At 49.3% G+C, this 27,379-nt stretch overlaps 6 protein-coding genes across 10 annotated transcripts in view; 5 read left to right on the top strand and 1 right to left on the bottom strand.

The window, feature by feature from the left end:
- The first annotated feature begins 115 nt into the window (after positions 1 to 115).
- LOC108138440 (GDP-fucose protein O-fucosyltransferase 2) lies at positions 116 to 2,079 on the top strand. Its single transcript, XM_017260641.2, has one exon. It carries the CDS (start codon positions 204 to 206, stop codon positions 1,725 to 1,727), a length of 1,524 nt encoding a protein of 507 aa, XP_017116130.1. The 5' UTR covers positions 116 to 203; the 3' UTR covers positions 1,728 to 2,079.
- A 203-nt stretch (positions 2,080 to 2,282) lies between these two features.
- LOC108138431 (large subunit GTPase 1 homolog) lies at positions 2,283 to 4,551 on the top strand. The gene is made up of 4 exons (XM_017260633.2): positions 2,283 to 2,495; positions 2,571 to 3,861; positions 3,938 to 4,143; positions 4,229 to 4,551. The coding sequence occupies exons 1-4, from the start codon at positions 2,394 to 2,396 to the stop codon at positions 4,445 to 4,447; spliced, it is 1,818 nt and encodes a 605-aa protein (XP_017116122.1). The 5' UTR covers positions 2,283 to 2,393; the 3' UTR covers positions 4,448 to 4,551.
- An 89-nt stretch (positions 4,552 to 4,640) lies between these two features.
- Positions 4,641 to 5,625, top strand: LOC108138432. Its single transcript, XM_017260634.2, has one exon. It carries the CDS (start codon positions 4,771 to 4,773, stop codon positions 5,569 to 5,571), a length of 801 nt encoding a protein of 266 aa, XP_017116123.1. The 5' UTR covers positions 4,641 to 4,770; the 3' UTR covers positions 5,572 to 5,625.
- Positions 5,626 to 6,320: 695 nt separating this feature from the next.
- On the top strand, positions 6,321 to 10,627 carry LOC108138430 (leucine-rich PPR motif-containing protein, mitochondrial). The gene is made up of 2 exons (XM_017260632.2): positions 6,321 to 8,743; positions 9,313 to 10,627. Exons 1-2 carry the CDS (start codon positions 6,433 to 6,435, stop codon positions 10,299 to 10,301), a joined length of 3,300 nt encoding a protein of 1,099 aa, XP_017116121.1. The 5' UTR covers positions 6,321 to 6,432; the 3' UTR covers positions 10,302 to 10,627.
- A 784-nt stretch (positions 10,628 to 11,411) lies between these two features.
- On the top strand, positions 11,412 to 13,530 carry LOC108138389. The gene is made up of 3 exons (XM_017260568.2): positions 11,412 to 12,659; positions 12,728 to 12,927; positions 12,986 to 13,530. The coding sequence occupies exons 1-3, from the start codon at positions 11,586 to 11,588 to the stop codon at positions 13,275 to 13,277; spliced, it is 1,566 nt and encodes a 521-aa protein (XP_017116057.1). The 5' UTR covers positions 11,412 to 11,585; the 3' UTR covers positions 13,278 to 13,530.
- A 1,046-nt stretch (positions 13,531 to 14,576) lies between these two features.
- Positions 14,577 to 27,379, bottom strand: part of LOC108138404 (calcineurin B homologous protein 1) — a 46,181-nt gene continuing 33,378 nt past the window's right edge. For 3 of the 5 annotated variants that reach the window (XM_041707124.1, XM_017260587.2, XM_041707125.1), the window contains exons 2-5: positions 20,872 to 21,032; positions 20,744 to 20,811; positions 15,456 to 15,602; positions 14,577 to 15,396 (exon numbers count right to left, since the gene is read on the bottom strand). In XM_041707124.1, the coding sequence (XP_041563058.1) occupies positions 14,695 to 15,396; positions 15,456 to 15,521 (768 nt within the window). In that variant the 5' untranslated portion in view covers positions 15,522 to 15,602; positions 20,744 to 20,811; positions 20,872 to 21,032 and the 3' untranslated portion in view covers positions 14,577 to 14,694. The remainder of the gene's footprint in view (positions 15,397 to 15,455; positions 15,603 to 20,743; positions 20,812 to 20,871; positions 21,033 to 27,379) is intronic. The other 2 variants (XM_017260588.2, XM_017260589.2) reach the window with 2 other exon arrangements.

Below are 27,379 nucleotides of genomic sequence, written 5' to 3'. Positions count from 1 at the left end.
TAATATGTGCTTACAGTTTTGGTTTGCATTTTTGTATACATTTTCTTCACCTAAAAAAGTGGTAAGAAATGTTTAATTCAAGCTTTGGTATATTTTTGGAACCATTTTAATGTGAGCCAAATACCGAAAGCCCGCGCGTTAGGGCTTTATTTTGACCGCTGCCACAGCCACTAAAAATCAAAACTCAAAACTTAAAACTCAAAATGCGAGGGAGCTGGCCAAGGCTTCGGCCCCCGGCGCTGGCGCTGCTCCACCTGCTGCTGATCCTGCTGCTCCACCTGTTGCCCGCCACCGAGGCGGCCTTCCGGAACGCCACTGCCAGCCGCGGAAGTGACAGTGCCCGGAGAAACAACGCCACCTGTGCCCGGAAACTTCTGCCGGAGATTCTGCCACTGCCACAGAGCTGTCCGCCCGAAGTGCTCGGGATGAGGGGCACCGTGTACATCCTGTACGACGTGAACATCTCCGAGGGCTTCAACCTGCGCCGCGACGTCTACATTCGCATGGCGGTGTTCGTGCGCCGGCTGCAGCGCCGGCGGAGATTCCGCCAGGTGCGCCTGGTCCTGCCGCCCTGGCCCCGCCTCGTCCACTGGCACTCGCAGGGCCTGCAGCAGGCCGGCCTGCCCTGGAGCCACTTCTTCGACCTGGCCAGCCTGGGCCGCTACGCGCCCGTTTTGGACTACGCCGAGTTCCTGGCCGAGCAGAGGCTCTTCGGCAATCCGGGCGCCCCCCTGGTGCACGTGGCGCACGCCTTCCGCCTGCAGCACTACGAACACATGCTGGAGCAGGGCATCTTCCGGGACAAGTTCGAGCGCGTCACCGACAAACCGTGCAGCGAGGCATCCCTGTCGGGCGGGGCACTGCTCCAGCAGCCGGAGCTGCGCGTGGGCCGCTTCCACTGCGTGCGGTTCCAGGGCAGCGCCGGGCTGCTGGAGCAGCTGCTGCGCGCGGCCATTGCCGAGGACACGGCCGGTCCGGAGGACGCCGACGACATGCGCACCTACGCCCTGCTCAGCGCCGAGACCGTGCTGCACGACCACTGGGGCGACGAGCACTTCTGGCGCGCCCGGCGCTCCATGCGATTCAGCCCCGGTCTCGCCCAGGTGGCCGCCGACTTCCGGCACCAGGTGCTGGGCACTACGGACGCCACGGCCCGAGTGCAGCGGCCAGCGATGTGGGAGCTGGAGCGGGCGAAGCGGGACGCCAAGGGCGGAGACTACCTGTGCGCCCACCTGCGCAGGGGCGACTTTGTGCGGTCGCGGGACAAGACCACGCCCACCTTGAAGGCGGCCGCCCAGCAGGTGAAGCAGCTGCTGCGCGCCTTTAACATGAGCAGCGTGTTCCTGGCCAGCGACGCCACGCCCTACGAGCTGATGGAGCTGAAGGAGCTCTTCCACCGCTTTCGCCTTGTGCACTTCACACCGGAGTCCAACGCCCAGCGGCGGCAGCTGAAGGACGGGGGCGTGGCCGTGGTGGACCAGCTGGTGTGCGCCTACGCCCGCTACTTCGTGGGCACCTACGAGAGCACCTTCACGTACCGGATCTACGAGGAGCGCGAGATCCTGGGCTTCAGCCAGGCCAGCACCTTCAACACGTTCTGCAAAGCGCTGGGCGGTAGCTGCTCCCGCAACGCCGTCTGGCCCATCGTCTGGGATGATGATGGCGATAGCGATGATGGCGATGGCGACACCGAAAGCGGGGAGGACACCAATAGCCTTCCCTACTGAATAACTTCTGTGTTCCCGGCTGCAGCCTTTGCGCGTCCGATTGCCGTGCCGTATATATACATACATAAGTTGTAAGACCACTCAAACTCTAGTTTTAAGTCCAAAGCGTGTCAGATGAGCAACAGAGATTGCGAACAACCTGCGATTGTGTACCAAAAAATAAATTTATAGCCAATATTCTGCACTCAAGAGTCCCGAGAGAAGGGATTCATGTCGGCATTTATAGGATATATGTAGTAGTCATATTTATTATTATTTTTTGCTTTAAAATAAAGTTTAAAGTAAAAAAAAATTTAATAAAGTATTAAGCTAAAAGTTTCGAAAAGTATTTAGCTGATAGGTTTAAAGCCAAGATCAACGTATATTTTTTAAAAATTTAAATAGGAAAATAATTTACTCTAATATTATAATTATTTTTCGTTGCTTTAAAATATAGCTTAACATTTTTCGTTAATTAACGTATCTTTTTTAAAATGGAAATATCGCCACCTCTGCTTTCGCTCCCATGTATCGATAACATTCTTAGAATACCCTCTCTAGTGCGATAACTGCGATTATTGATTCCATCGTACCACCGCTACCGTTGCACGTGTTTTTATTTGTATCACACAAATATATTTCATTTCGTACCGTTTCGCGTAAATTTTGGAATCTGATAGCTGTGCCATGGGCAAGAAGAACAAGGGCGGAGCGCCCAACCTGGGCCGCCAGCTGATCAAGGATCGCTTTGGCCACACACCCCGCCGCAAGGTGGACAACGACACGATGGTGAGTGTTTAAGCGTTTCATTGGGCATGTATGGTGGCATATCTTAACTTATAATCCCGACTGCCGACCCAACAGCTGCACACCACCGAGCTGCAGGACGGCTACGACTGGGGCCGCCTCAACCTGTCCTCCGTGACCGAGGAGTCCTCGTTCCAGGCCTTCCTGCGCACCGCCGAGCTGGCCGGCACGGAGTTCCAGGCGGAGAAGCTGAACATCACGTTCGTGAACCCCAAGCAGCGGGTGGGCCTGCTCAGCAAGACGCAGGAGCAGCGCATGCACCAGAAGCACGACGAGCACCGCGACCAGCTGAAGATCCCGCGACGCCCCAAGTGGAGCAAGGAGACCAGCGCCGAGGAGCTGGAGCGGGCCGAGAACGAAGCCTTCCTCGACTGGCGCCGCGACCTGGCGCTGCTGCAGGAGGACGAAGAGATCCTGATGACGCCCTACGAGAAGAACCTCGAGTTCTGGCGCCAGCTGTGGCGCGTGGTGGAGCGCTCCGACGTGGTCGTCCAGATCGTGGACGCCCGCAATCCGCTGCTCTTCCGCAGCGTCGACCTGGAGCGCTATGTGAAGGAGGTGGACCCCAGCAAGATGAACATGATCCTGGTGAACAAGTCGGACCTGCTCACCGCAGAGCAGCGTCGCCACTGGGCCGAGTACTTCGACAGCGAGGGCATTCGCACGGCCTTCTACTCGGCCACTTTGGTGGAGGAGGAGCTGAAGCAGGAGGCGGAGGCGGCGCGCCAGGAGTCCTTTCCCGAAGTGCGGCAGCTGCGCGAGGCCGCCGAGGAGATTCACCAGTCGCTGGACAAGGTGGAGGACACGCTGAGCGCCATCGAGCAGAAGCTAATGGTGAACAAGGAGGAGCTTCCTCTTCCACTGCAGCCGGGTGATAAGAACAGCTCCCGGTTGCTGTCCCGCCTGGAACTCATCGAGTTCCTGCGCCACATCTACAGCGGTCCGCGACACACGGAGCAGCACGTGACCATCGGCATGGTCGGCTATCCCAACGTGGGCAAGAGCAGCACCATCAACTCGCTGATGACGGTCAAGAAGGTGTCCGTCTCGGCCACGCCCGGCAAAACCAAGCGCTTCCAGACGCTCTTCCTGGACAAGGACATCCTGCTCTGCGACTGTCCCGGCCTGGTGATGCCCAGCTTCGTGCTGACCAAGGCGGACATGCTGCTCAACGGCATCCTGCCCATCGACCAGATGCGCGACCACGTCCCAGCCGTCAACCTGCTGTGCGAGCGCATTCCGCGCCACGTCCTCGAGGACAAGTATGGGATCGTGATAGCCAAGCCGCTGGAAGGCGAGGACATGGAGCGTCCACCGCATTCGGAGGAGCTGCTGCTGGCCTATGGCTGTAAGTGCCCTATATGCTATACGTTTCTATCTACCTCATTAATCGTTCTCTCCCGCTTCTTTTCGGTGGGGTCCAGACAATCGCGGTTTCATGACCTCCAACGGACAGCCGGACCAGGCGCGCTCCGCCAGGTACGTGCTCAAGGACTACGTCAACGGCAGACTGCTGTACGCCATGAGCCCGCCCTCGCTGCCCCAGCCGGAGTACCACACTTTCCCGGAGCGCCAGCGCAAGGTCATCGAGGAATCGCAGCTGCCCAGCCAGCAACAGCGAGCCATGCGGGTGAGATTCGCAATTTGCACTTGCCACTCTAACCACTCGGCTAGATAACTTACTGATTGTCTGATTGCTGGATTGTCTGCCCCAGATTGACAAGAGCACGTCCAAGGAGCTGGACAAGCAGTTCTTCGACAACAAGCCCACCCATGCCCACGTCAAGGGACGCACCAACTTCCCGAACGTGCGCCTGGCCAACGATGGCTCCCTGGTGACCGGCGCCGATCCGGCGGCCAAGCCCTGGCGTCACGTGAAGAAGGATCGGCGCGAGAAGCTGCGCAAAAAGTTCTCACACCTGGACGAGCACTGATTTGTGAGCCCATAGTTATTTATTCCCTAGGGCGTGTCTGCCAGGCACTTGAATATTATTAGCACTAGACTTACGTAGCTATTAAAGTTCACTGAAACTAAAAACCTAAACACATAAACTGAACAAATAGCAAAGAAGATTAAGCAGATTACCCAGATAAATCACACGGATGTGCGAAATGGAGCGGCGCACTCAATGGAGGACTTTAGATGTCCGATGCGTGAGTTGAGAGCAATGTGGCTGCACTTTGACCGCCTGATAAGAGCGCAGATGTTTACGCCGAGTGCGTGGCCCCTGTGATCGCCAGTTTTAATCTAGCTGCGATGGCCACGGACGACAGTTGCAAGCACTTCGCCGAGCTGGACGTGAGCCGCCGCTCCGGGCTGCTCCACATCCACTTCCAGCGGCGCTGGCTGCGTCGCACCATATACGAGCTGATGCGCGCCCTCGACCTGGCCTCCACAGATGCCCAGCTCCAGGTGGTCGGGCTCTCGGGTCACTTTTCTGTTGGCTGCGGCGGCGACACGGAACCGCTGGCTCTGAAGCAGGGTCAGGAGAACAGGAGGCGACAGCTGGGGGGCGAGGGACAGGAGCAGCAGGAGGAGCACAGCAGCGAGGCCGAGGAGCAGTACATACACGAGAAGGCCGCCAACTTTGTAATGCGCTCGCTGGCCAAGAAGATGCTGGCCCACCGCAAGCTGCTGGTGGCCTTCGTGGAGACCGAGTGCCTGGGCCTGGGGCTCAGCGTGTGCAGCCTGTGCGACCTGGTCTTCGCCACGGAGTCCGCTGCCTTTGTGCCCGCCCTCGGCCACCTGGATGCCTGCACCAAGGTGGGGCCCGGCTGGATGGTGCCTCACATCCACTGGCTGCTGCACTTGGGCGATCGGGCCGATGCCCGCACTGCCCTCCACTGCGGCCTGCTGGCCGGGATGGTGGGCGAGCCGCAGCAGTTCTGGCACCGCATGGATCGGTATGCCGTCCAAGTGCCGTCCGCCGCCCTGCTGGCCACCAAGCGCCTCGTCATCCGCCCCTGGCGGGACGCGCTGCTGAAGGAGCTGCGCGAGGAGGGCACTCCAATGGCTGCCCAGCGACGGCGCCTGCTCTACGTCAGATCCAGGCTGTAAAATTTAGACATTAGTGCTTAGGAGCGACTGTATAATAAAGACAAATCTGCATGCATAAAAGGTACTATAGTTTATAGTTTAGTGTTGTGTTGCATTGAATTATGAGGTTTAGCTGGGCAGTATCTGCAGTTTGGGGGTATTTTCCCAATTTTGGTAAACATATATGAGTGAAGTATATTTTCGGGTAACAAAGTTAAATCTCTTTTGTGTCTAAAAGTAGAAAAAAGGTAAAAACAAAATGCACAAGAAAGCAGTTTATTTACTTATTCAGTTTAAAAACTATGAGAATTGGCAACTAATGGCGCTTGTTTTAAGAGGAAGTGAACAATTTTAAATTATATGGATCAATTTTAAAGCAAATAAGTTCATTTCGTCAGCAGATTTAAAAATAAAATGTATCGCTTTAAATAACGGAAAACAATTTTAAACGCTTGGCCATGATGGGTAGCACTTTCTCCGTATCTATCGAAACATTAACAACTGGAAAGCACTCTGATTGGTTCGGGCAGCACTGTTTCCGCGCCTATCCAAATCTCACTAGCAGCTGGAATGCACTCTGTTTCTTACGGGCAGCACTGTTTCCGCACCCATCGATGTCGATAACGGCCACTAGCAACTGGAACGCACGCCGATTGGCTTGGGTAGCACTGTTTCCGCATGTATCGATGACGAACATATCGTTTATGGGCAGCACTGTTACCACACGTATCGATATTAATGTGTGGCTCCAACATGGTGTCACCACCAACTGGAACGCTCAGCTGATTGTCTTGCCGGCGCGTGTTTACTTTTTCTTTTTGCGAGCAAACTTCGTTGGTTTCGTAAGTTCATTTCGCGGAAAGCTGAATGAAGTAGGCCGAAATGCAGCGAGCCGGAGCCCGACTGTTGCAGAGTGTGTGGCTGTGCCGCCAGCGCCTGGCCGCCCAGCCACCGGCCATCCTCGGATTGCCTCGTTATGCAATGCCGCCGCCAGCAGCCGCTGCCGCTGCCACTGCCACTGCCAATGCTCCACTGCGGCCCTTAAGCACGAGCGGCATTTATAACGCGTCGGATCGGAGGAGCCGGCGCCACGCAGCCGAAAGACCGCCACTTACCAGCAGCATCGAGGATGTGTGGACGCAGCTGGAGACGCACTACCAGCAATACAGCCTGCTCAACTACGAGCACTGCCAGCGCGTGCTGGAGCACCTGCAGCGCTCCGCCCAGGGAGTGGGCATGGAGCAGCTGCACTTCCTGCTGGGCTCGTGTGTGCCCGAGCTGCTGCCCGCCCAGAGTGCGCAGGAGCGTCTGCAGCTCTTCCAAGGCCTCTGGGCCCAACTCCTCCAGCTGGGTCAGCCCACGCTGGCCCACTACCACACCAGGCTGCAGGTGCTGCGCCAGAATCGCCTGCCCCTGCCGGATCACCGCTCGCTGCTGGCCGAGATTGCCGTCTACCACGGCGCCCCCGACGCAGCCCTCTACAGTGCCCTGCTGGACGTGGCCGGTTCGGCGGGCAACATGCGCCTGGCCACCGAGCTGCTGGCCGAGATGCGGGAGCGCAGCTTTGCTCTCACGGACCGCAACTTCCAGGCCCTGCTGCTGGGCCATGCCCGCAACGGTGATCTGGCCGGAGCGGAATCGGTGCTGGCCAGCATGCGGGCGGCGGGCATACAGCCCGGCAGCGCCAGCCAGGCGCTCTGGTTCGAGGCCCTGGTGCAGAGCGGCCAGGTGGCCCGGGCCAAGGAGCTGCTGCAGACGGAGGCGGACTTCTCGGCCGCCCAGCTGCTCCAGATGCTGCGCGGCGTGCTGGCCAGCAGCAGGGATGTGAGTCCGGAGCAGCTGCTCCTGGTGCAGCAGCTGGTCAAGGAGCTGCCGCGGGAGTTTCTGGCCGGCCTCGACCTGCCGCCCGCCATCCGGAGTCTGTGCATCCAGCTGCTGCACCAGGGACGCAGCCAAGTGGTCAGCCAGCTGGTGGCTGCCCTGCCCGCTCCCAGCCAGAGCCAGGGCAACCAGAACGAGGACGAGTACGGGGCCTTGCTGCTGCAGGAGTTCTTCCGCGCCCACGTCCCGCTGGCACAGACACTCCAGTTCGCCGCTGAGCTCGTGCAGCGGGGCCAGAATCCGCGTGCCCGGCACCTGGTGGTGGAGCTGGCCCTGCGCCGGCTGCCCTCGTCCGCGCTGCACTGCCTGGAGGCGCTGTCCGCCGCCGGCGAGGAGCTGCGTCCGCACTACTTCTGGCCCCTCATCCTGCATCAGCAGCGGCGCGAGGGCGAGAGCGGCCTGCTGCGCCTGCTGGCCGAGATGCAGCGCCTGCGCGTCGAGTGCGACGAGGAGACGGTGCGCCAGTACCTGCTGCCCCACCTCGGCCAGTCGCTGACGCAGCCGGCGGAGGCCATGCGGGCGCTGGAGGCGGCGGGGGTGCGGCCCTCCCTGGCCCTGTGTCCCGTGGTGAGCCACCTGCTGCTGCAGCAGCACCAACAGCTGGACGCGGTTCTGGACCTACTCAAGCGGTATCCCACGCGCCTGGACCTCGCCACCCTGCTCCAGCCACTGGCCTCGCTGGCGGTGAATGTGCGCGCCACCAAGCGCTTCCCGCTCTTCGCCCAGGTCGTCCAGGCGCTGCAGCAGAAGGCGCTGCAGCGGACCGAGGACTTTGTGGGCTCGCTGCTGCTGCAGATGACCGGACCACAGACGCGCCTGCGCCAGGATGTCGTCTCGCTGCGCCGCTTCCTGCACGAGCTGGCTCGCCTGGAGCTGCAGCTCTCGCCGGCGGCCGCCGAGGCCCTGCTCTCGCTGGCCCGCCAGGCCACCCAGGACACCGACCTGGTCCAGGACCTGGCCAAGACGCTGGCCAAGATGCGCAACGCCCAACTGGCCCTGCCCCCGGATGCGGCCTCGCTGCACGGCGGATTCATCAAGCACCCGCGCGACATGAGCCTGGACGAGCTGGAGTGCCACCTGGTGGAGCTGGAGTCCAAGCAGCTGAATCCGCGCGGCGTGCTGCGCCGCCTGCTGCAGCTCTCGGTGCGCAGCGGCCGTCTGGAGCGCGCCCAGCAGCTGTTGGCCAAGTGCCAGGCCCTGAAGGTGCAGACGAGCGCCGGCATGATGGCCTCCATCCTGGACCTGCACATCAAGCTGCGTGACCTGCCGCGCGCCCAGGAGAGCTTGGAGCGGCTGAGCAGCAACTATCCAGGTGGGCAATGCCATTTTGTGTGGGGTGCTCTTAGCTAAGCCCTTTGCTCGTATATTGTAGTCGTTGAAAAGCATGCAACAGGTGGAAATAAGCACTTTCGGCCCTATTATGTATATATTCTTGATTAAGATCAATGGCCTAGTCTGTCAGTCCGTTTGAGCGCTACAATTTTGGAAACTATAAAAGCTAGAGATTGGGGACTTAACATGCTGATTCCAGCTTAGCCAAGTATTGTAGGGGCCAGTAATAAAGCTTTATTCGGTCAATATCTATCGGCTCTTGCAACAACTTTCCAAATCGACCCAATATTTATCAAATAGCTGCCATAGTAACTATTGAATAATTGAGCTGCAAATCATAGCTTCAGTGTTTTTAGATATATACATATCATATATATGATATATATATATCATAATTTTAATGTTTTTAAAAATATTTAATTTTGGCAATAGCTGCAAGGGTATACATATGAACTTCGGTTTGCCGTAGTTTGCTTCCTTTTTTTGTTTTGCAATTGGTTAGCTGAGTAAGCTATTAAATGTGTGTACTTAAACCCCATCTTTTTGCAGCCTTCCAGCTGGACGAGCACAAGGTCATCGACTACGCTGCCCTCTTGGTGCACGGCCAGCAGCTGGAGGCCGCCCAGCAGCTGCTGAAGCGCCGTGCGGAGCAGCACAAGGTCGTGGGCGGCGACTATGTGATCAAGAATGTGTGGCAGCTGCTGACCAACGTGGCCCAGCTGGCCGCCTCACAGACTCCCAAAGATGCTGCCCCAGATGCTGCCCCAGATGCTGCTCCAGATGCTGCTCCAGATGCTCCACCAGAGGGCTCCAAGCAGCCACCGTCCAAGAACCTGACCCACGAGATGCTGGACTTCCTGCGCGGACTGGGCTACTGCCAGTCGCACAACGCCCTGCTGGGACCCGTGGTGCGGGAGTGGCTGCTGAGGGGCGACCTGGACGCGGCGGTGGCCGAGTTCCAGCGCCTGGCCCACAAGCACAAGCACACGCCGCTGCAGTTCGAGCTGCTGTCGCTGCTGGTGCGCCTGGGCAACGGCGATGAGCAGGAGCTGGCCCGCTTTCCCGGCACCACGGCCGAGTCGGCCCAGCAGCACCTGGCCGCGGTCACGGCGACGGTGAGCCGCGTCCATGGGGCGGCCAACATGAACAGCGCCCTGCTGCTCGCACTGGCCGAGTCGGGGAAGGAGACGCAGCTGCGGCGGCTGATCATCAATCCGGAGTTCCGGCTCAACCACGAGCTGCTGGTGAAGAACTGCGAGCACCTGGGCCAGGAGGGCGCCGTGCGGACGCTGCTGCGGTTGGCGCGCGGCGTGCGTGGCGTGCAGCGGACCATCGATGAGCAGAAGATCTACGACCTGCTGCTGGCCCAGTTCTGCCGCCGCAACGACTGCGAGGCGGCGCTGGATCTCTTCGAGCGGCTGGAGGCCGACGACGAGCTGAAGGTGTCGCAGGAGTTCCTGCGCAATCTCGTCCAGCTGCTGCAGGTCAACCGGCTGGAGATTCCCAGCGGCATCGCCCTACGCGCTCAGATTAGATAGCCATAGTCGGTTTAGTTAGTGACTTGCCCTGGGGTGAGTCTTAATTTGTTTTGTACATAAATTGGTTCAGAAAAAGTACCAGGAAGATATGTAGGTAAAATCTTAAATACCTTTGATGGCCTTTGTCTACATGAGCATAGTCCTTTATTTATGTTATCAGTAATCCATTAAATTTTATACGGGTCCCAATACAGACTATACAAGTATAGTTTTTGAAAAATAAAACTACAATTGAAAATACAACGCAAAGTGTTTATTGTTGTATCGAATTCAACAATTAGGTGACTAAAAATAAATATTAAAAATAAAAAACAAATGTGCATTGATCTGCGGCTTTTTAATTTTGCTACATCGTCTAAATCGGGGAAAATATGGAATTACAAAAAAGTGGAATTTTATTTAATGTCATGGTCATTGAGGTTTTAAGCTGAGAAAAAATACATTTGGCAGTCTTTAACCTTGAGCTTGATCAAATCATTATTAAATCAAGAATTGAGTTTTCCTAAAGATCATTATTTGTAATTTAATTGTTTTTACTAATTTGTATAGTACTTTTTAGATATTTTGAAATCATTTAAAATTAAGCTTTTTCTGCCACCTGGCAACTCTAACGTGTGTCGCCATTTCTTGTGTCCGCCATTTTGTCAGCTTTTGCTTCCCGCTTTCCAGGGAACTCTCTTCCAGAGAACTTTAGCCCGCAGGCGCAACGCATTTCAGTTTGGACTTCCAAGGTGGCAACATGTCGACGTTTGCTCTCCGTTTCTTAAGCTGCTCCTTCAAAAAACATTTACCCAAACCACTGACCAGGATGTCGCTGCTGGAGGGCAGTCCAGGCAACAGTTTAATCTAGCCGGCTCCGTCACCTGGCTCCTTTCCAGGCCTTCCAAGAGCTGTGGAATTTGTGCACCGCGAGTCTAGACCTGATGCCACTTTCTCCAGCCAGTTGCTGGAGCCCTACATGGTGCCCTACTTCACGGACAGGGTGTTTGGAGCAGCAGAGCAACCATGTGCTCCAACCATGTGCTCCCTCAGGCCCATTTGTTGCCAACGCGAAAGGCGCGCTCCGTGCGCCGTGATCAGAGCCGCAAATCCGTCGGGATAGCTTTTCCCAAAGTGTACTTCAGTAGGCCTTGCATGCCGGACGATTTGCTCTGTGGACTGTCAACTGGAACCTAATAACAGACAGACACACAGTTTTTAAGCACGTAGCATACACTAGCCGACTCTGCCATTCGGATCCAAATTTCAGTTCTCATTTAAAAACGCAAACCGTTCAATTTGTGCATGTTCCGAGCAATTCTAAATCCGACAATGAAGAGGTTGACCCGACGGCCCGTTTCCGATGAAGAGAAGGCTCACCTGCTGACCCACGATGAAGACCCTGACATACAGGTCTTCCTGTCGGTTACCACCGTCACGCCGCTGTATCAAAGGGATGCGGCGCGACCACAGGAAGAGCCAAAGCCACAACCACAGTCACAACCACAATCACAGCCAGAGGAATCTCAGCTGCAGGATCAGCAGGACAAGGACATTGAGCAAGACAAGAAGGTGGAGCCGGAACTGGAACTGGTGCTGGAGCTGGAGGTGGAGCCAGAGCCAGAGGCACTCGAGAGCGGCGCCCAGGGCGACAACGAGCAGTCGGACAATGAGGCGGGGCCGGCCCCCCCGACACCCGGCCACACCAGCGAGGTGCAATCCTGCCCAGCGGGCGATGATCCTGCCCAGCTGAAGGCGCTGGCCGGGCGCCAGCAGATCGCCAAGCTGCTCAAACGCCTGGGCGACGGCGCAGAGGGTGATGGCGAGGCCAACCAGATCGTGATGGAGCTGCTCGGCAGCCGGGACGACAATCCCACCTCGGCCATTGAGCGCATCACCGAGCAGCTGCTGGGCGTGCTGCGTGAGCAGACGCTGATCGAGGCGGGGATCACCATCGGCAACGAGCGCTATCGCTGCTTCAAGTGCGTGCTGCAGAACTATGCCAAAATCTATGCGGCACGTCGCTTTATGGAGCAACTGCCGCAGCTGGGCCAAAACGCGGAGCTGCAGGAGGAGCACGAGGATCTGGTGCTGTTCGCACGCGTCGTGGCCGAAGATGTGCTGCAGATACCGGAGCTGTTGCGCCAGCTCTGGTCGTCGCTGGAGAAGATGGAGTTCTTCAACGAGGACACCGCCTTCACGGCCTACCTGGAGGCCCGCCGCCATCCGCAGGCCCGCATCCTGTGCGAACTCATGCTCACCCGCATCTCTCGCGTCTTCCTTTGCATCGTGAGCTCCACATTCTTCCTGGAATTCACTGAGCACGAGCTCACGCACATCCTGCGCAACTGCTACCTCAGCGTCAACTCGGAGATCGAGGTGAGATTCTATTGATTCTAATAAACTCTGTAAAATCTGGAATCCATTCCCCCTTCAATCCTCTGCAGATATTCCTCTCTGTGTTGCTCTGGCTGGAGCACAACTGGTTTGAGCGTGGCGAATGCGCCGAGCGAGTCCTGGCCGAAGTGCGCTTCGCCCTGATGCCTACCTGGTACCTGTCGACTTTGGACAGAGCCAACCGCTGCCGCCACTTTTCGCGGGTGATCCAGATCTCCGGAGTGCAGCGCATGATTTCCCAGGGCCTGGAGTAGGTGACAATATCGTTTATCGTTTAACTAAAATTGTCTATATATTCTGTTCGACAGCGATGCCGTGATTCTCAAGAGTAAGCCCGGCTCCAGTGGTGCCGCTGGAGGACCCTGCCACCTGGAGACCCGGGAGGAGGCGCAACTGGAGCGCGACTGGATCGCAGACACCGAGTGCAGACACCACCACAAGCGCCACTGCGAGCGGTTCGTTTACCCAACCTACGACACGTTCAAGGAGTACCTGGCCAGGATCATCTGTTGCACGCCCAACTATTGGCGCACTTTCCGGCCCGCTCAGGAGGTGTACCGCAGCGACTTTCGCTGCTGCTCGTCGCCCCATTTTAACTAGACCCCTTCCCTGCATTTTTGGCCTTCTTGTTCCGCCCGCAACCGACTTTGCGGCTTAAATTTTACGTTGGAGGATGTCTCTTCGGAGCAAAAGAGAGTCTGTCCGTCCTCTGTGTCTACTGTACTTTTAGCAATCCCAATTCCATATCACCGGCGAGTCCCAAGGCACCTTAAAGAAGCGGTCCTGGCGACTCGTGTCAGCAGTCGTTGTAAATATTTCATTACTTAAAATATAAAATACTGCCAAGCGGAAATATCGCATTTGTTCTTTCAGCAACAAGCAGCTGCACAATGATCAGCTGTTTAGCCTAAAAGCCGTTTGCTTCGAGATGTGCGCGTGCCTAAGCTTTCCTTCACGCTTCATGCAAATATTTTCAAACTTCGTGCCTAGCGTGCCGAATTCGTGACACGAACAAAGAAACAAGCGGTTTGCCCATCTCCATTTGGAACTTAGTTGCAAAATAACGGATGTCTTCCAGGGGTGTGGCTTCGTGGCAGCCATCCTTAAAATAAAACAGCTGAACAGCTAAACACTTGCTTAAAACTCCAGGTACTTGCTGAGCATTCTGTTTGCCTGGTACTACAAGATCAGAACTTATCCAGGTTGCATTGAAAAAATTGGGTTGGTCGGTCTAAAATTTCGATTTCTCACTTTGAAACACCAGGCGATCATAAGGCCTTAGTAGGTGACCGACTTTTCGTTTTTGCCGTTTACCAGGGGCGTAGTCAGAATTTTGGCTAGGGGTCCTAAAATTGTTATTTAGGGGCGTTTAGAGCCCAAACCCCTCTCCTCACTGACTATGCCTCTGTGTGCTGGAACAAAAGTAACGGTTGTTTTTCGTAGTCTGTAGGCTGCGTTCCCATTGGCTGACCAATAGGAGGGCTCCGCTAAATAAATTCCTAGAACCCAGCAGCCACCTACTGGCACTTCTGTTGGCCTGGTGTCAAAAATCAGAGAATTGATTTTGAAACCTCAAGTCAGGCTTTTTACTCGGTTTCAATTTCGGAGAATTCTCGAGATCAAACACCAGGCGAACAGAAATTTCAGAAGGCTGCTGTGCAGTTTGAATAGCCCGGCGCGCCCAAGTGCATGCAACAAAAACTTAAAATTCGCATACTGGCCGGCATATCCTGCAGGAAAGTGTTTATTGTCAAGAGAGCTTTTGTCAGTGAGGGCAATGATCGGATGTCATTTATTTTCAGCCGAAAAGTATGCAATTCTTACAGCAAAATGATGCTACAAAATTGTAATTTACAGCCTGAAGAAAAATACAAATATTACATTTTCCAATTAATTATTATTTGTTTTTATTTTTGGGAATATTGTAAACATAGTCAAAACACGTGGGAATGAGTGAGTTCTCCTTCTATGTGTAGGTGCCTGTGACCTCCGCCGGCAGCCCCATCCTACCATTGCCCTAGTCATCGTCATCATCATCCTCATCGTCGACGTCCTCCAGCCACTTGGCGATCGACAGCCGTCCCTCGATGTCGGCGCTGCAAAGACGCTGCTCAAATTCTGCATACGAAATCCGGTCGCAGTCGTTGAGCCCGAAGGCCTGTTGTTCCAGGAGCTGCAGTTCGACCTCCACTTCGGGGCACTTGCGGTCCTGCTGATCCGGCTGATTCCAAAGCGGATCGATCACACGGTGCATGATGTGGCGGAAGACGTCGCGCGTGATGTGGCCTGTGCGTCGAGTGTCGAATATCTGGGAGAGGAGGCGCAGCTTCTGGGCGCGCCCGTTGCGGCGTATGAACGAGTCGGAGTGGGTGCCGCAGGAAAACTGCGGCACCAGGATGATGGCGCAGGTCTCCACGAACTGGTCGAATTCGAGGCGAGCGCCGGCCAGCCCGCGACTGGGAAAGAAGCCGTCCACGATCTGGCGGTGCAGCGGATTGAGCGAGAGTTGCGGGATGCGCAGCAGGTCGGTGGGCGTCAAGTAGCCGCGCTGGTGGCGGTCCAGACTGCGGAACCGCGTGTGCAGCTGGTCCAGCTGCTCGGCGGACAGGCCCGTGGCCTGCTGGTGGTCAACCAGTTCGGCGGGATTCAGATGCAGACTTTCGACTGCTCCCATGCTGATTTTGTTGCAGTCGCTCGAGTTCCAGGACATATAAGTAATCTGAAGTGATAAAGTTTAAATCTCGTATTGACCTAACAGCAAATACAAGGTTAACTTACAACGTTCCGAGTCGGGGTCCCAAAAATATATATAACTGATTCATTCACAATCGTGCCATATTGCATATTATTTTTAGAAATAACTATTTAGAGAGTGGTGGAGTTGTTAGCAGTGCATGTTGCAAGTGCCAATGTTCATTTAATAATCTGAAAAGGCATAGAAATTATTTTCAATTTGATACACCAAAAAAAAGTAGTAAATATTTAATAAAATTGAAATTAACTCTAATCATATTAATCCTAAATATATTGCATACATTTTCTAACCAAATTTAAAAATATTATTATTAAATCGCACAAAGAAATTGCTTTCAATTGTAATACTGGTAAAAATAAACGTAGTAAATTCAAGTATTTTATGCTCAATTTAAATATTTTTCAAATTGATTTTCATCCATATGAGAATATTTAATTTGTTTTTAATGATTTATTTGTATTACGTGTTGAGTTTATACTTATTTGAAATATGAACTATAATGTTTCAATTCAATAGTCATTTATTTAGTTTTACTATTCCATTCTTCTATTTCATTGCTAAAATTCAACAGGTTTCCTGTTTGAATCTCTGGCAGATCTATATGTTATTTGCATTGGTTTAAATCCCTGTTCGAGGAGACAATTGGCAGAACCAGCGGATGCCAGCGGAAGCCAGCAGATGGGACCCGACCTTGGGGCAAACGACATCGAAATAGTGGAAGAGAACTCTCTTGGCAGTATTTCTGTGTCATTTTCATTTGTTGACTTTTGCAAAATAGCGCATAAATCAAAACGGGCGCTGTCAAGGCCGCAGGTCGAGAGAAAGAGAGAGAGAGAGAGAGAGGGAGGCAAAGCCACTTCCGCGCCATCGTCGCCTTTGACGCACTATATATCGAGAGTGCTATATCTTTAGACCCCTCCTCCGCTTATTCCGCCTCCTTGGCCGCCCACGCCCCAACCCCCCTCCCCCCATCCTCAGGGGCGGCGAAGACGCCACGGTGCGTGTGCCTTGGCCGGCTGCCAGTTGACAAAGACCCCCTCGCATCGCCTCGCCTCGCCCCGCCGCCCCTGGTGTCCACCTAAAGTAATTGGCCTGCTTTCGTTGCGTGCTTGTCCCATGGCAAGGCTGGATCTGGATGGCAAGGTAAAGTGTTCAGCACAAAAAAAAAAAAAAAAAAAAAAACAAACCACGACGCCTAACAAGTTTGCAACGCCTTTCAAGACACTCCTCCCTCCTGAAAAACAATAACTGTTTTCAGCTTAATAAAATTCGTAAGTTTATTACTGATAACTGGTACTAAGCAAAAGAATATTATAGCGAAGAACGAAAGACGTGAACATTTTGTATTTGATTGGTCTACTTTATAATCATTTTTCGTGTCAAAATTTAGTATCAGAAAAATGAGCCACGTTTCCGTAGGTTAAGTTAAACTAACCTCTTACACAAATGCTAAAACTGGACTAGTTTTTCAAAATCGACCGGGGATGGAAAATATAAAAGCATAAAACAGTCAGTCAATGTTTTGGCTAAGTTACAACAACAACTATTGAGAAATATGTTTTTATTTTGAAAATTTAAAAAAAAAACTAAAAAATAACACTGTAAAAAAAGGTGTTGTATGAAAGTAATGGTTAAAACTTGGAATGTCCAACAACGTCAAAATTCGGCATGTCAAAAATTTTTTTTTTATTTTTGCAAATTTAATGAAATAATGGTTTTAATAAAAATGTTATTTGTAACAAAATTAGAATATCGAGTTTTCGCGGTATTTTCATTTTATATTGGCTCTTTTTTATACGCATGAAAAAGTGTTTAGTTGAAACCATCTATTTTCCAAGAGGAAAAGTGGTTGGTACACTAACAGCTTTGGACCGTGGAAGCAACGTAAGCCACGCTGATTCAGAACCAATACGCAATCCCTGTGGGCTAATGACAACGAGTAGTAGCTATTGCCAATGCAATTAGCTTCGACCTCTGTGGCTATGATCGAGCATACAAATTACGAATATGCTTTGCATATAGAATCGCGCGATCCAAACGATGCTAAAAATACGTACAGAAAAACTCTTACATTTAACGATCGCCCGATTCCACTTGCAGCCGAGCTGAGTAATGCGCAGAAATGTGTATGAGAAGCGTTTTTCTTCTCAACATTTTGAAGGAAAATATAATTCGTATATGAAGAGAAAAAATAATGAAAAATGCGAGGCACATGCCGCCGGCTGTCCGCTGGCTGCCTCACTCGCCGCATTTCTTCCCCGAGGCTGAGAGCAAAATCGACGAAAGGCCCGCGCTGCCGAGCAGTGTCAAAAACGCGTCAAGATCAAAGCGAGCACGAAATTTCACCGCCCAGTTGCCAAATGCAACGATAAATTGGCCGGCCACACTAGACAAGAACAGCAACCACATTGGTCATCGTTAAATACTCACAATGGGGGTCGCATGATTAGCCTCTTACTTTTGTCCTTTATAGGATAGGAAAAGATACCCCTATCAATTTGCTCTTTGATACTTCTCGTATTACTTTGATAGGTAAAAACACAGAGAGAAAAAGCGAAAAAAAAACTTTTTTTTAAATAATTTTTCATTACAAATTCTAATTATAAAAGGACTTTGCAGGCCCGCTACATTTCGAAATAAACTCTTTGGTTTAATCCCTAACAGCCCGATTATAAACATTTCGACGCTATCATGGCCACCACAACTGTCCGCATAATTCCTCGCTTTCCTTTGGCGCGTACAAATTGCACAAAATGTTTTATGTTTGTTCAACAATTTGCGGCCCACTGCTGCCATATGTCCGAGGCCCGATGTTCGTTTGCCATTCGAATTCGAGTGAGTCAGGCTGGCAGGCGGCAGATGGATTGCATTGGATTGGATTCGACTTGCTGATGCCATTACTGCAGCGGTATAATGAGACAAGTTTAATGCATTTAAATAAACTCGATTACCGGACCAATCTGCGAGTGCAGCCCTGAGGGGCAACGCTCTCCATATGGCACTCCCACAATCCCGCACTCCCACTCTCGCAAGCTGAATGCAATGCACTAAGGCTCCGTGTACACTGGCGCTAATATGATTCCTACGAAAAGTCCTTCGACTTCGAAAGAAAGTTGTAGATAAGAGTGAAGAATGGTAAAAATTTGGGTTTACTTGCAACCTTTAATAAAACAAAGCTAAGTTCAAGTCCTAGATAAAAGTTCCGCATTTCCAAAAACAAAAAAAAAATTGTTGTTTTTTCTTGTTGTCAATTTTAGTGAGCGTGATTACGTATTATCCTTCGCACTTGCAAAAAAAATAAAATAAGTGTGAATAATGGTAAACGTGTCTGAAAATTGTAAAGATAGGATCTAGAACAAATTCAAGTAACTTTGTGCCTAAAATGCATAAAAAATACCTATATTCTTAAAGGGAAACGAAAAAAATCGACCCAATCCAATGGGTACTAAGATATTTTTCTATAAAAAAAAATATTTTTATTTTGCAAACGCAGAGGGGTCAAACGTGATTTAAGACACGTATGCCTGCGCTATTTTTGGGCACTCAAATTGACCCACCCTAACATTCATATAATGTACAAGAACATATAACCATAAGTATTTGGGCATTTTTGTTGTTCTCTTTTTGAGAAGGAGCTGGGATGCGGCTGAGCACTCCAGCTTTGTAAAGTATAAGATTTCTGTTCCTTTTCTTAGCCTTTTGCGCCGCCACCCCATCAACCTACGACTCTATGGACGAAAGCAGAAACAATAATAATATAATAATCAAAACATTTTAAGCGCCTCTCAAGGTTGTCCGCTGCTGGCAAACAAGTATCGCAGAGAGTGTTCGTATGTTTTCTATTTTTTTTTTTTGGGGGGAGGGGAGTGTTGTTGGTAGTAGACTGGCGAATGCCCTACTGCAACAACAAAAGCAGCGACACAAATGTAACAATAACAAAAGGCGGAATGGCGAGGGAGGAGGTGAGGTAGCGCCACACAAAAAAAAGCAAATGACAGACAACAAATTGTGGAGCGACGCTATTTTTTACATTTTGCTAGCGTTCTTTTTTCCCCTCCGCTGCTCTGCCCGCTTTTGTTGTTTTTGTGTTGTTGATTTAGCGTTAGTTTTGATTAATTAATTTCCTGACTAATTCATCCACAATGCGCGACTCGCTGGAGCCACAGCAAATGTGCCAAAAAAAACAGAGACTACGGAGCTGCGGAGAGAGACGGGGATAGAGGAGCCAGGGCAGCGGGAGCGAGTTGGAACAAAAGTAATTGCGAATAATTGGAAATGATTGCGTTTTGCTTTTTGGGACTGCGAAAAATTCTTTATTAGAGCAGCGCGACGAATGGAAAGGGAAATGGAAAATGCAGTGAATATATCGGGGAAAATAAAAGCCAAACCGATAATTGCATCTAGTTAAATCAGGTGAAAAACGAAACAAAAATAATGTCATTATTCATGAAATAGCTAAGTGTCATCGTCTAATCACACAGCTGTCCATTTTTGAGCACTTTCTTTAGCACAAGCGAAAAGAACAAGTGTGAAGTTCTAAAACCCTGAAGAGGTACCATAAGACAATCTAATACGATAATATGGGATATGAAAATGTTGCCAGATATCATTAGTGTAAGGCTCGGGTGTTTTCAGGCGGCTGGCGAATCATCGCTTTCGCTGCTCGGCAGATGCTTACGAACTTTACGGCAGACTGATTGGCTGGAGATTCAGCGGCTAAAAATAGTTGTGTTGGCCTGGGCTCATAGGCTACGAGCAATCGCGAATGTAAATTTAATAGATAGGCGGCTTGGGCGGGCGCTTCTATAAATATTTGCCCAACTAACCCAACGATCCGAGCCGTGTCGATCGGATCGGAGTATCATGAATATTATCGACGACGCACCGCCGTTGAGTCATGCGCAAATAACGTAGCTCATTAGAAATTCAAAGCCACCCCGGCTCCACCACTTCGTCCTCCTTCCCCATTGCCACTCGCCTGTGGAGTAACATAAAACCACCGTCCAGCACTGTCATTCAAATGCAAATAAGCTTAATCAAAAGCAGAGCTAACCGACGGAGCGTCTGAGCGGCTTTTTGGCCAGACCCAAGTGCCAGCTAGCGATGCGCGTTTCGCTATTTTTCACGAGCTTTCGAAAATTCAATGGATTTTAAGACTTATGCAAAATGGAAAACCGTTTACATAGGCCTATTAAGGTCCTTAATGTCTTGAAGATCAATATATGATTGACCTCCACCAACAAAGAGTACAACCTTCCGTTCCGACAACTACCATCTCGACATTGCACTACCTCTCGTATACGTAACATACATTTTACATGGTCTCCATTACTCACGATACACCCAGGCTCCACTGCTGTACCTTTATCTTGATTACACCTACAAATATTTAAAAAGTTATATATAAATTATATAAATATTGACGACAGATATACTTACGATAGGCAGAGCACCTTATAATATTTTAGACCACCCTCACGAAATCTTTGGTTCACGAATCGTGATTCATGAACATCTCATCTCCCATCTGAAGAAAGACAATCGCCGGGTGGGTTGACAAGTTGGCAGCTCAGCGGGGCTTCGGGCAGGGGTCCATGGTGCTAGGGTGTTAATGAAAACAGCAAAACGGTTTTAATCACAAAATATATATTTGATTTGCATATAAATTATTATTATTGTGGTTTATTGTGTGTGTGTGCTTTCTTAGCAAATTTAGAGTGGACAAGCCATTGCAAACATTGGGCAAAGGCTCTAATCAGCTTATTGATATTTTTCGACTTTCAGCACCCAGTTTCAACACCGGCCATGTTGGCAAGGATTGAATAACAGATGCTAGTAACCTCTAATTTCATTTAATTTTTAGCATGATGTTATAAAAAAAAAGTCGAAAAAAACTTTTATGGTGAAAAATAAAAGTCAACTTTTATAGACAAAATTTGGCTTGAACATGACTTATAATTCTTTTGCTTTAAGTTATGTCCGCTAATATCATTACATTTAAAAATAAAACAAATAGTTGTAACTCAATTTAAAAATAAATAATTCTCCCACAGATGGCGCCAGCAATTCTATTTGGGCGACAAGCCGTAATGTCGAAAGCGCCATCTTTTGTAGTAAACATAGATAAAGATATTGGTTTGACTTAAATTATTTAAAAACTTCTGAAATAATTGTTTGATTTTGAAAATCAGTGGTGTGTCCATAAATATAGACGAAATTGAAATATACCGTCCAATAGCTGACCTCTACCATGTCCACAGAGCTTCGCATAGCTATGTAGTATCTGCATGTTGAATCCCAAATCACTTCACAAGTAAAGGGGTAGAGATGGGGAAAAAATTAAACACCAAAAATTAATTTTCCCTGTAAATGTACAAAATGGAGAAATCCAGGAAAGAAACCAAGGCTGCACACCTAACCCCAGGCAGACAGAAGCCCCACCCCTTGTCACCTCGGTTGGCCTATGGCCGGGGCCGTACACCCTCGCAGATAGCGGACGATCGTGAAATCATTTGGCGAAAATAGCGACAATTACTTGACGCAATTAATAAATTCAAGCGGGCAACTATTGGCAATAAATTATAAGCCCCCGGCTGATAAAGAGACCTTAGTGGACGGATCGGCGGATCGATGGATTTATCGATCGTTGGTAACGAGTTGTAATTGCTAATAATAACCGAGGGCCGAGCGAGGGAAATCGCGAACCGCAGATCGGAACTGGAGTCCGCGGATTGGCCGGCTGAGTCGGTTTATCGCCCGCCAATCGCCGTACTGATTGATACCCGACACTAAGGGCTGAAGGGTGTGAATGTGGGTGTGCGGTGCCTAAACACCCCGATTAGATTGCCACATTAAGTCATGCTCTATATGGGGGCGCGTTCGCGATCGCGATAGCTATCTCTACCGGAGCTATGCTCGAACTTTTTTGGCTATTGTCCGCAGATATCCCCAGCTATTTGCGCAGTGGTAATTTCTTTGTCTTCATGTATTGCATCCTAAATCATAAGCGAACAAAATACATATAAATAAGCATGCACACCGCCAAATTAAAAACACCAACTCACGGCCGAATGAATGAAATATTGTAATCTCCATTCCAATTCTATTCCACTCAGAGTTCACTTGTAGGTTGAGGATATGATTCACTTCAATTGAGAACATTCCACTGCTCAACGGTCGCTATCAGGCAGGGGCGTTGCACAGGGGGGGCTTAGCCAGCACCACGTTTACCCTTAAAAAACCGACGCCCCTGATCCCTGAGCCTTATCAGCAGAGAACTACTCCAAGCTTCAGTGTGCTTAGCAGTGGCGTTGTGTCCGCTGAGTCCGTTGAGTCCGCTCTGTGCGGTCTACTTCCCTTTTTCCGACGCCGGTGAATATCAAAAGATTCCATCTACACTGGAACTGAGTGCCCCTTGAGCTAATGGCGCAGAGCTAGAGCTAGAACCCAACCCCTTAACCCCAACGAAATGATATAGGTTTGGGAAGTGGCACATGTTCTTGTATGTATGTGCGTTTAAAACATTGTAATTTAAAGAATTATCAGAAGTAGGAACTAGTTTTTTTATTTTCCATCCTGTAGTCAAAATATAAATAAAATATAACCTATATTATTAACTGCTCAAAAGCATTTCAATAGAAAAATTCCTGAATTCACGTGTAATCGCAAAGCAACCCTAGAAAATCCTCTATTGGGCCAGCACATAACACTTTTAGGGTTAAGTCCACGCACTATTTTAGTTTCTTCAGCATCTAGAAGAATTTAAAAATAATATCTAAGCTACATTTGTAAACAAAATTTGTGCAATTTTCCGTTTCTTTTGGTTAGAAAAGACCTCAAACCATTCCAAGAGAAAAATTCCTAAATTCTTGTGTAATCTCATGGCAACCCCCCAGCAAACCCTCAATTGGGCCTATACATGACACTTTTAGGGTTATGTCCACGCAACAGACACCGTGCATGTCTGGGCTCAAAAGGGGAAAGTCGGGATCTGGTGGGTTCTGGGCTCTTGGCTCTGGGCTCTGGGTTTTGGGTTCCGGGTTCGGGCAATCGTTTGTTGACGCCATTAACCACACGTCGAGCCAAATCACATAAGCAAATATGCTGGGCCACCCCTTGCCGTTTCACCTTCATTAAAAAAAGCCAGCGGCTGTCCGTTGGAAATGATTGGGGATTGGGGATTGGGGATTGTGGACTGTGGATTGGGGAAACCTGTGACCTGTGTCCTTCGAGTGTTTGAATTAATTGCGTAGCGCACGCCCGCCTGGCGACCACTGGTGGCCTTTTGGGGTTGGGTTGCGACCGGTGGGTGGTGGGCGTTAGAAGTTGTTGTGCAGTGGGCGGCAGCAAGGCAACCTCGGCCCACACAATAAATGAGTTTATGCCCTAGTCCACCGCTGACGCCGGCGTCGCCGCACATTCAGTCCCAGTTTGAGGTCCTCCGTTCTCAGTTTTGCATCCAATATCACTGTTGCTAACTTGGCTATGTTATGCTAAGCATAGAAAATAACTAATTTAAAAAATAAAACATTAAAAACTTACAACTTAAACTTTTTATATGATTTTAACTGTTAGTAATCGTGAAGTAGCTTTTCACAGGACTTAATACATTTTGGGATGGCCTGAATCACCATTCAAAGGCAGCCGACAACAGTCAACACTGGCGAGAGCAGAATTTGTAAGGGGTTACTAAACCTTATAAAACTCTTTTAATAATACTTGTTCCTTCCTTTTTATTAAACAAGTCATAGTTTTAAAATAGTTTTTGTTAAAAAAAGTATTGTTTATTAAAAAATTTCCTTATTAACACAAGTGATAATAGTAGAACAGGCTGCTGTGTGAATTTAGCAAGAAAATCAGAAGTTATAACAAAAATTAAATTGCTCATTTAAAAACAGGGATGAACGATCATTTACGGGGGTACACTATTTAAATTCAACCAATCAATTATAATAATAATGAGAAGAAAAATAAATACCTATTAAAAAGTTTCCTAACCATAATTAAAGAACAGGCGTCTCAATACTGTCTGAATTTAGCTACTGGAAATGCCAGACTGAGCAGCACTGCTGCAAACTACACCCTGCATAGCACATACCCTTGTCCGTTGTCCGTTGTCCGTTTGGCGATGTCCGCCTGTTGGCGAACGCGTGTTGCTCGTCGAGTACATAAAACTGGCGCCACAAGTCTGCACACAAAATGGCGGCCCACTTGGCCCACAGGACCTGGACTGAGACGCCCCACCATTTGCCATCTACCATTTGCCGTCTACCATCCGGAAGGTCCCAGGACTTGAGCTCCGGCAAGGCAATGTCTCCATCGGCGGCGCTCTTTCCCTCCCATCACCCGACCCGCTTTATTATACAATCGTAATTTCGTATCGTAAAAGCGGGCGTCGAAAAAATGTGAAAGAAAGTTTTCGTGTTGCGTGCAGGACCTCGCTCCATGGGTCTTTTATTTTTTGGAATATACGCGAGGGGAAGGGAGGGGAGGGAAAGTTGAAGTTTTCGGAGCGTGGGGCCGACCCGTCCGTAAATCGATACGAAGTATATCCAAAACAATGCAGAGTTTCGCTTTCAAGGTAAGCTTGAGAGAGCTTTCGGGAGTGGCCTCAGTTGGGAAAGAGTATGGAATAAGTCTTGACCACAGAAATGGGTCACCAGTTGCCAACTGTCATTGTCACTGTTGCCGTTGCTTCAGGGATTTGGCGAAAGTATAGAACCATCCCGATTAGGAGTTCAAATTAAAAGAAATTGTAAAATTTAATGGCATTTTTTAAGGTGCTTTTTTTGCGTCTTTGGAGATAAAATTCCTAAAGCGTCCTTTTGTTGTAACTTGACCAAAATTAAAGGCTATAAAAGTGACTGTTTTGAACATCTGGCAACCTATTCTACCCATTCACAATCGGTTTAGAACAACTAATTTTAATGACGAATTCGCCAATGTATGACATTCCATCTTGTGACCATTTTTTCTCAAGGGTTTGATACAAAAACCGACAAAAACCGAAAACCGATTTAGGTCCTTTTTTCGGTTTTTGTAGATTTGTCATATGCAAAAATCATAAAGCGTCCTTTTGTTGTAACTTGAAAAACAATTTACATATCAAATCTTTTTGCCATGATTTTACTTGTGTGTAGTATGTTAACTATACTATAATATGCTATCAAAATATGAGTAAATAGGTCTTTTCCCTTGTCTTAATTTTTTAAAGCATTTGAAACATTAATAAATAGCCTTAATTTCTGTTCTTCTTCCGCAAAGGACACCTGCTGATGGTCTTTTAAAAATCTTTTTTTCCTGATCTTTTCATATGTATATAAAAAAAGGTTTTTTTGAAACCCAAAGAACCCACAGCCAGTATAGGGTATCGCTGAATCGATAAATTCCACTCACTTCTTTTGATTGCTGTGCTCAATGTCTGCTTGCTTTCCAGTCGCTTAAATGCTAATTGAAGTTTATAAGGGGTGGCCGCCGTGGAGACTGGTTAACTGAGGGATTGACCGAGTGAAGGACTGCAGAGTGACGCCTTGGCTGTCGTGTGGCCGCCCCACGATATTGATCCGCTTTTCCAGGAAACTGGCTACCCACACAGAGGAGGGCCTCGCGAGCTGCTGCCCACAGACAATAGGGTTGGCCTTGGCTCAGACCCAGGTTTCCCAGGTTGCATAGTGCAACTATTAGGATAGTGCATCCCCAGCTGGATTTCAGCACCGTTTTCAAGGAAGTAAAGAAGCAGTTTGCGATATCGGCACCTCGAGTCATGGGAATTTCCCGGAATTTAACTACAAGTCCGGCCCGAGGTAGCGTCGATATCGTTTGGGTACTTCCTCCATCAGGTGGCCCGTCCGTAGCCGATATCGCTTCCATTCGTCATCTGTCGCTCTCCTAGCTCTGACTATGCTTTTATGACTAGTGCTTTGTTTATTTTGCCTACTATACTCATACACTGATTAAACAGGGAACGAGATCCGTTGACATTCATCTGCCTATAGGGTTTCACTTCATAATTAGCTCGAACACTTCAAGACATATACATTTCAGGACGATTTACTTAAAATCCAAGTTGGTTTTAATGATCACATCTATAACAAAATCTTAACATTCTAAAAAACGACTATATATCGATATAAATTGATATGTCTTAAGAGAAAAATGTTATGTCGATTTTCCGATATTTCTATAGCAGCTTTGCTTAATTCCAAGCTGGTTTTAATTTTGACATCTGCTAATAACACAAATTTTACATTCTAAAAAACGACTATTCTATATAACTATATAAATTAAAGAAAGAAGTTATGTCGATTTTTTTGATACATTTTTCGATTGTTCTAAAAGCATCCGGATAATTCCGTTTTATATTCTGTCTGCAATTGATAAACAAATTTTGGGCAAGTTTTATCTAGATAACTTTAAAACTGAGAGACTAGTTTGTGTAGAAACGCACAGATGCTGATCAAGAATGTATATATTTGTAAAACCATCTAAACATCCTTATGTCCCTAGTGTTTCTCACTTGCAGTATTACAAGATTTAAATATAATTATTGATTTTGACAAGTTAACTATTTAATCGTAGACCTAATTAGTAAAAAAAAATGGCTTGCAAAAGCGAAAGTTTACGTAAAAGTTTCAGTTTTCCAAACACTTTCAACTGCATTTTCCCAAGCTACTTTGTATCTCTTGGCATTCATCATACGCCTCGTTGGCTCGCTCCCGCTATTTCGGAATCCCGTTCCCAACTGGGCCAAGTATTTTTATGGTCTTGCGTGAGCCATTAACAGCGCGACATAAAGCGAGAGGATGCATGCAGCCAACAATGTGGCACATTGTGCCCCACTGCCCAAGACGACAGAAGGCAGTAAAAGCAAACCACTCCGTTCGATGAAGTCTATCTGTCCATATCTGTTATGATATATTCAGATTTCGATTCCGATTCCGTTTTCGAT

Source organism: Drosophila elegans, unplaced genomic scaffold, assembly GCF_018152505.1.
Source record: "Drosophila elegans isolate 14027-0461.03 unplaced genomic scaffold, ASM1815250v1 contig_149, whole genome shotgun sequence".
In the NCBI taxonomy this organism is placed as follows: Eukaryota; Metazoa; Arthropoda; class Insecta; order Diptera; family Drosophilidae; genus Drosophila; species Drosophila elegans.
The sequence above is the reverse complement of the archived record's forward strand: the minus strand, read 5'-3'. Positions and strand labels throughout refer to the sequence as shown.

Coding starts and splice junctions, on each gene's coding strand:
- LOC108138440 (XM_017260641.2), top strand. CDS start 204: ATGCGAGGGAGCTGGCCAAGGCTTCGGCCCCCGGCGCTGGCGCTGCTC.
- LOC108138431 (XM_017260633.2), top strand. CDS start 2,394: ATGGGCAAGAAGAACAAGGGCGGAGCGCCCAACCTGGGCCGCCAGCTG. Junction 2,496..2,570: donor AGGTGGACAACGACACGATG/GTGAGTGTTTAA, acceptor CCGACCCAACAG/CTGCACACCACCGAGCTGCA. Junction 3,862..3,937: donor GCTGCTGCTGGCCTATGGCT/GTAAGTGCCCTA, acceptor GGTGGGGTCCAG/ACAATCGCGGTTTCATGACC.
- LOC108138432 (XM_017260634.2), top strand. CDS start 4,771: ATGGCCACGGACGACAGTTGCAAGCACTTCGCCGAGCTGGACGTGAGC.
- LOC108138430 (XM_017260632.2), top strand. CDS start 6,433: ATGCAGCGAGCCGGAGCCCGACTGTTGCAGAGTGTGTGGCTGTGCCGC. Junction 8,744..9,312: donor GCTGAGCAGCAACTATCCAG/GTGGGCAATGCC, acceptor ATCTTTTTGCAG/CCTTCCAGCTGGACGAGCAC.
- LOC108138389 (XM_017260568.2), top strand. CDS start 11,586: ATGTTCCGAGCAATTCTAAATCCGACAATGAAGAGGTTGACCCGACGG. Junction 12,660..12,727: donor GCGTCAACTCGGAGATCGAG/GTGAGATTCTAT, acceptor AATCCTCTGCAG/ATATTCCTCTCTGTGTTGCT. Junction 12,928..12,985: donor ATGATTTCCCAGGGCCTGGA/GTAGGTGACAAT, acceptor TCTGTTCGACAG/CGATGCCGTGATTCTCAAGA.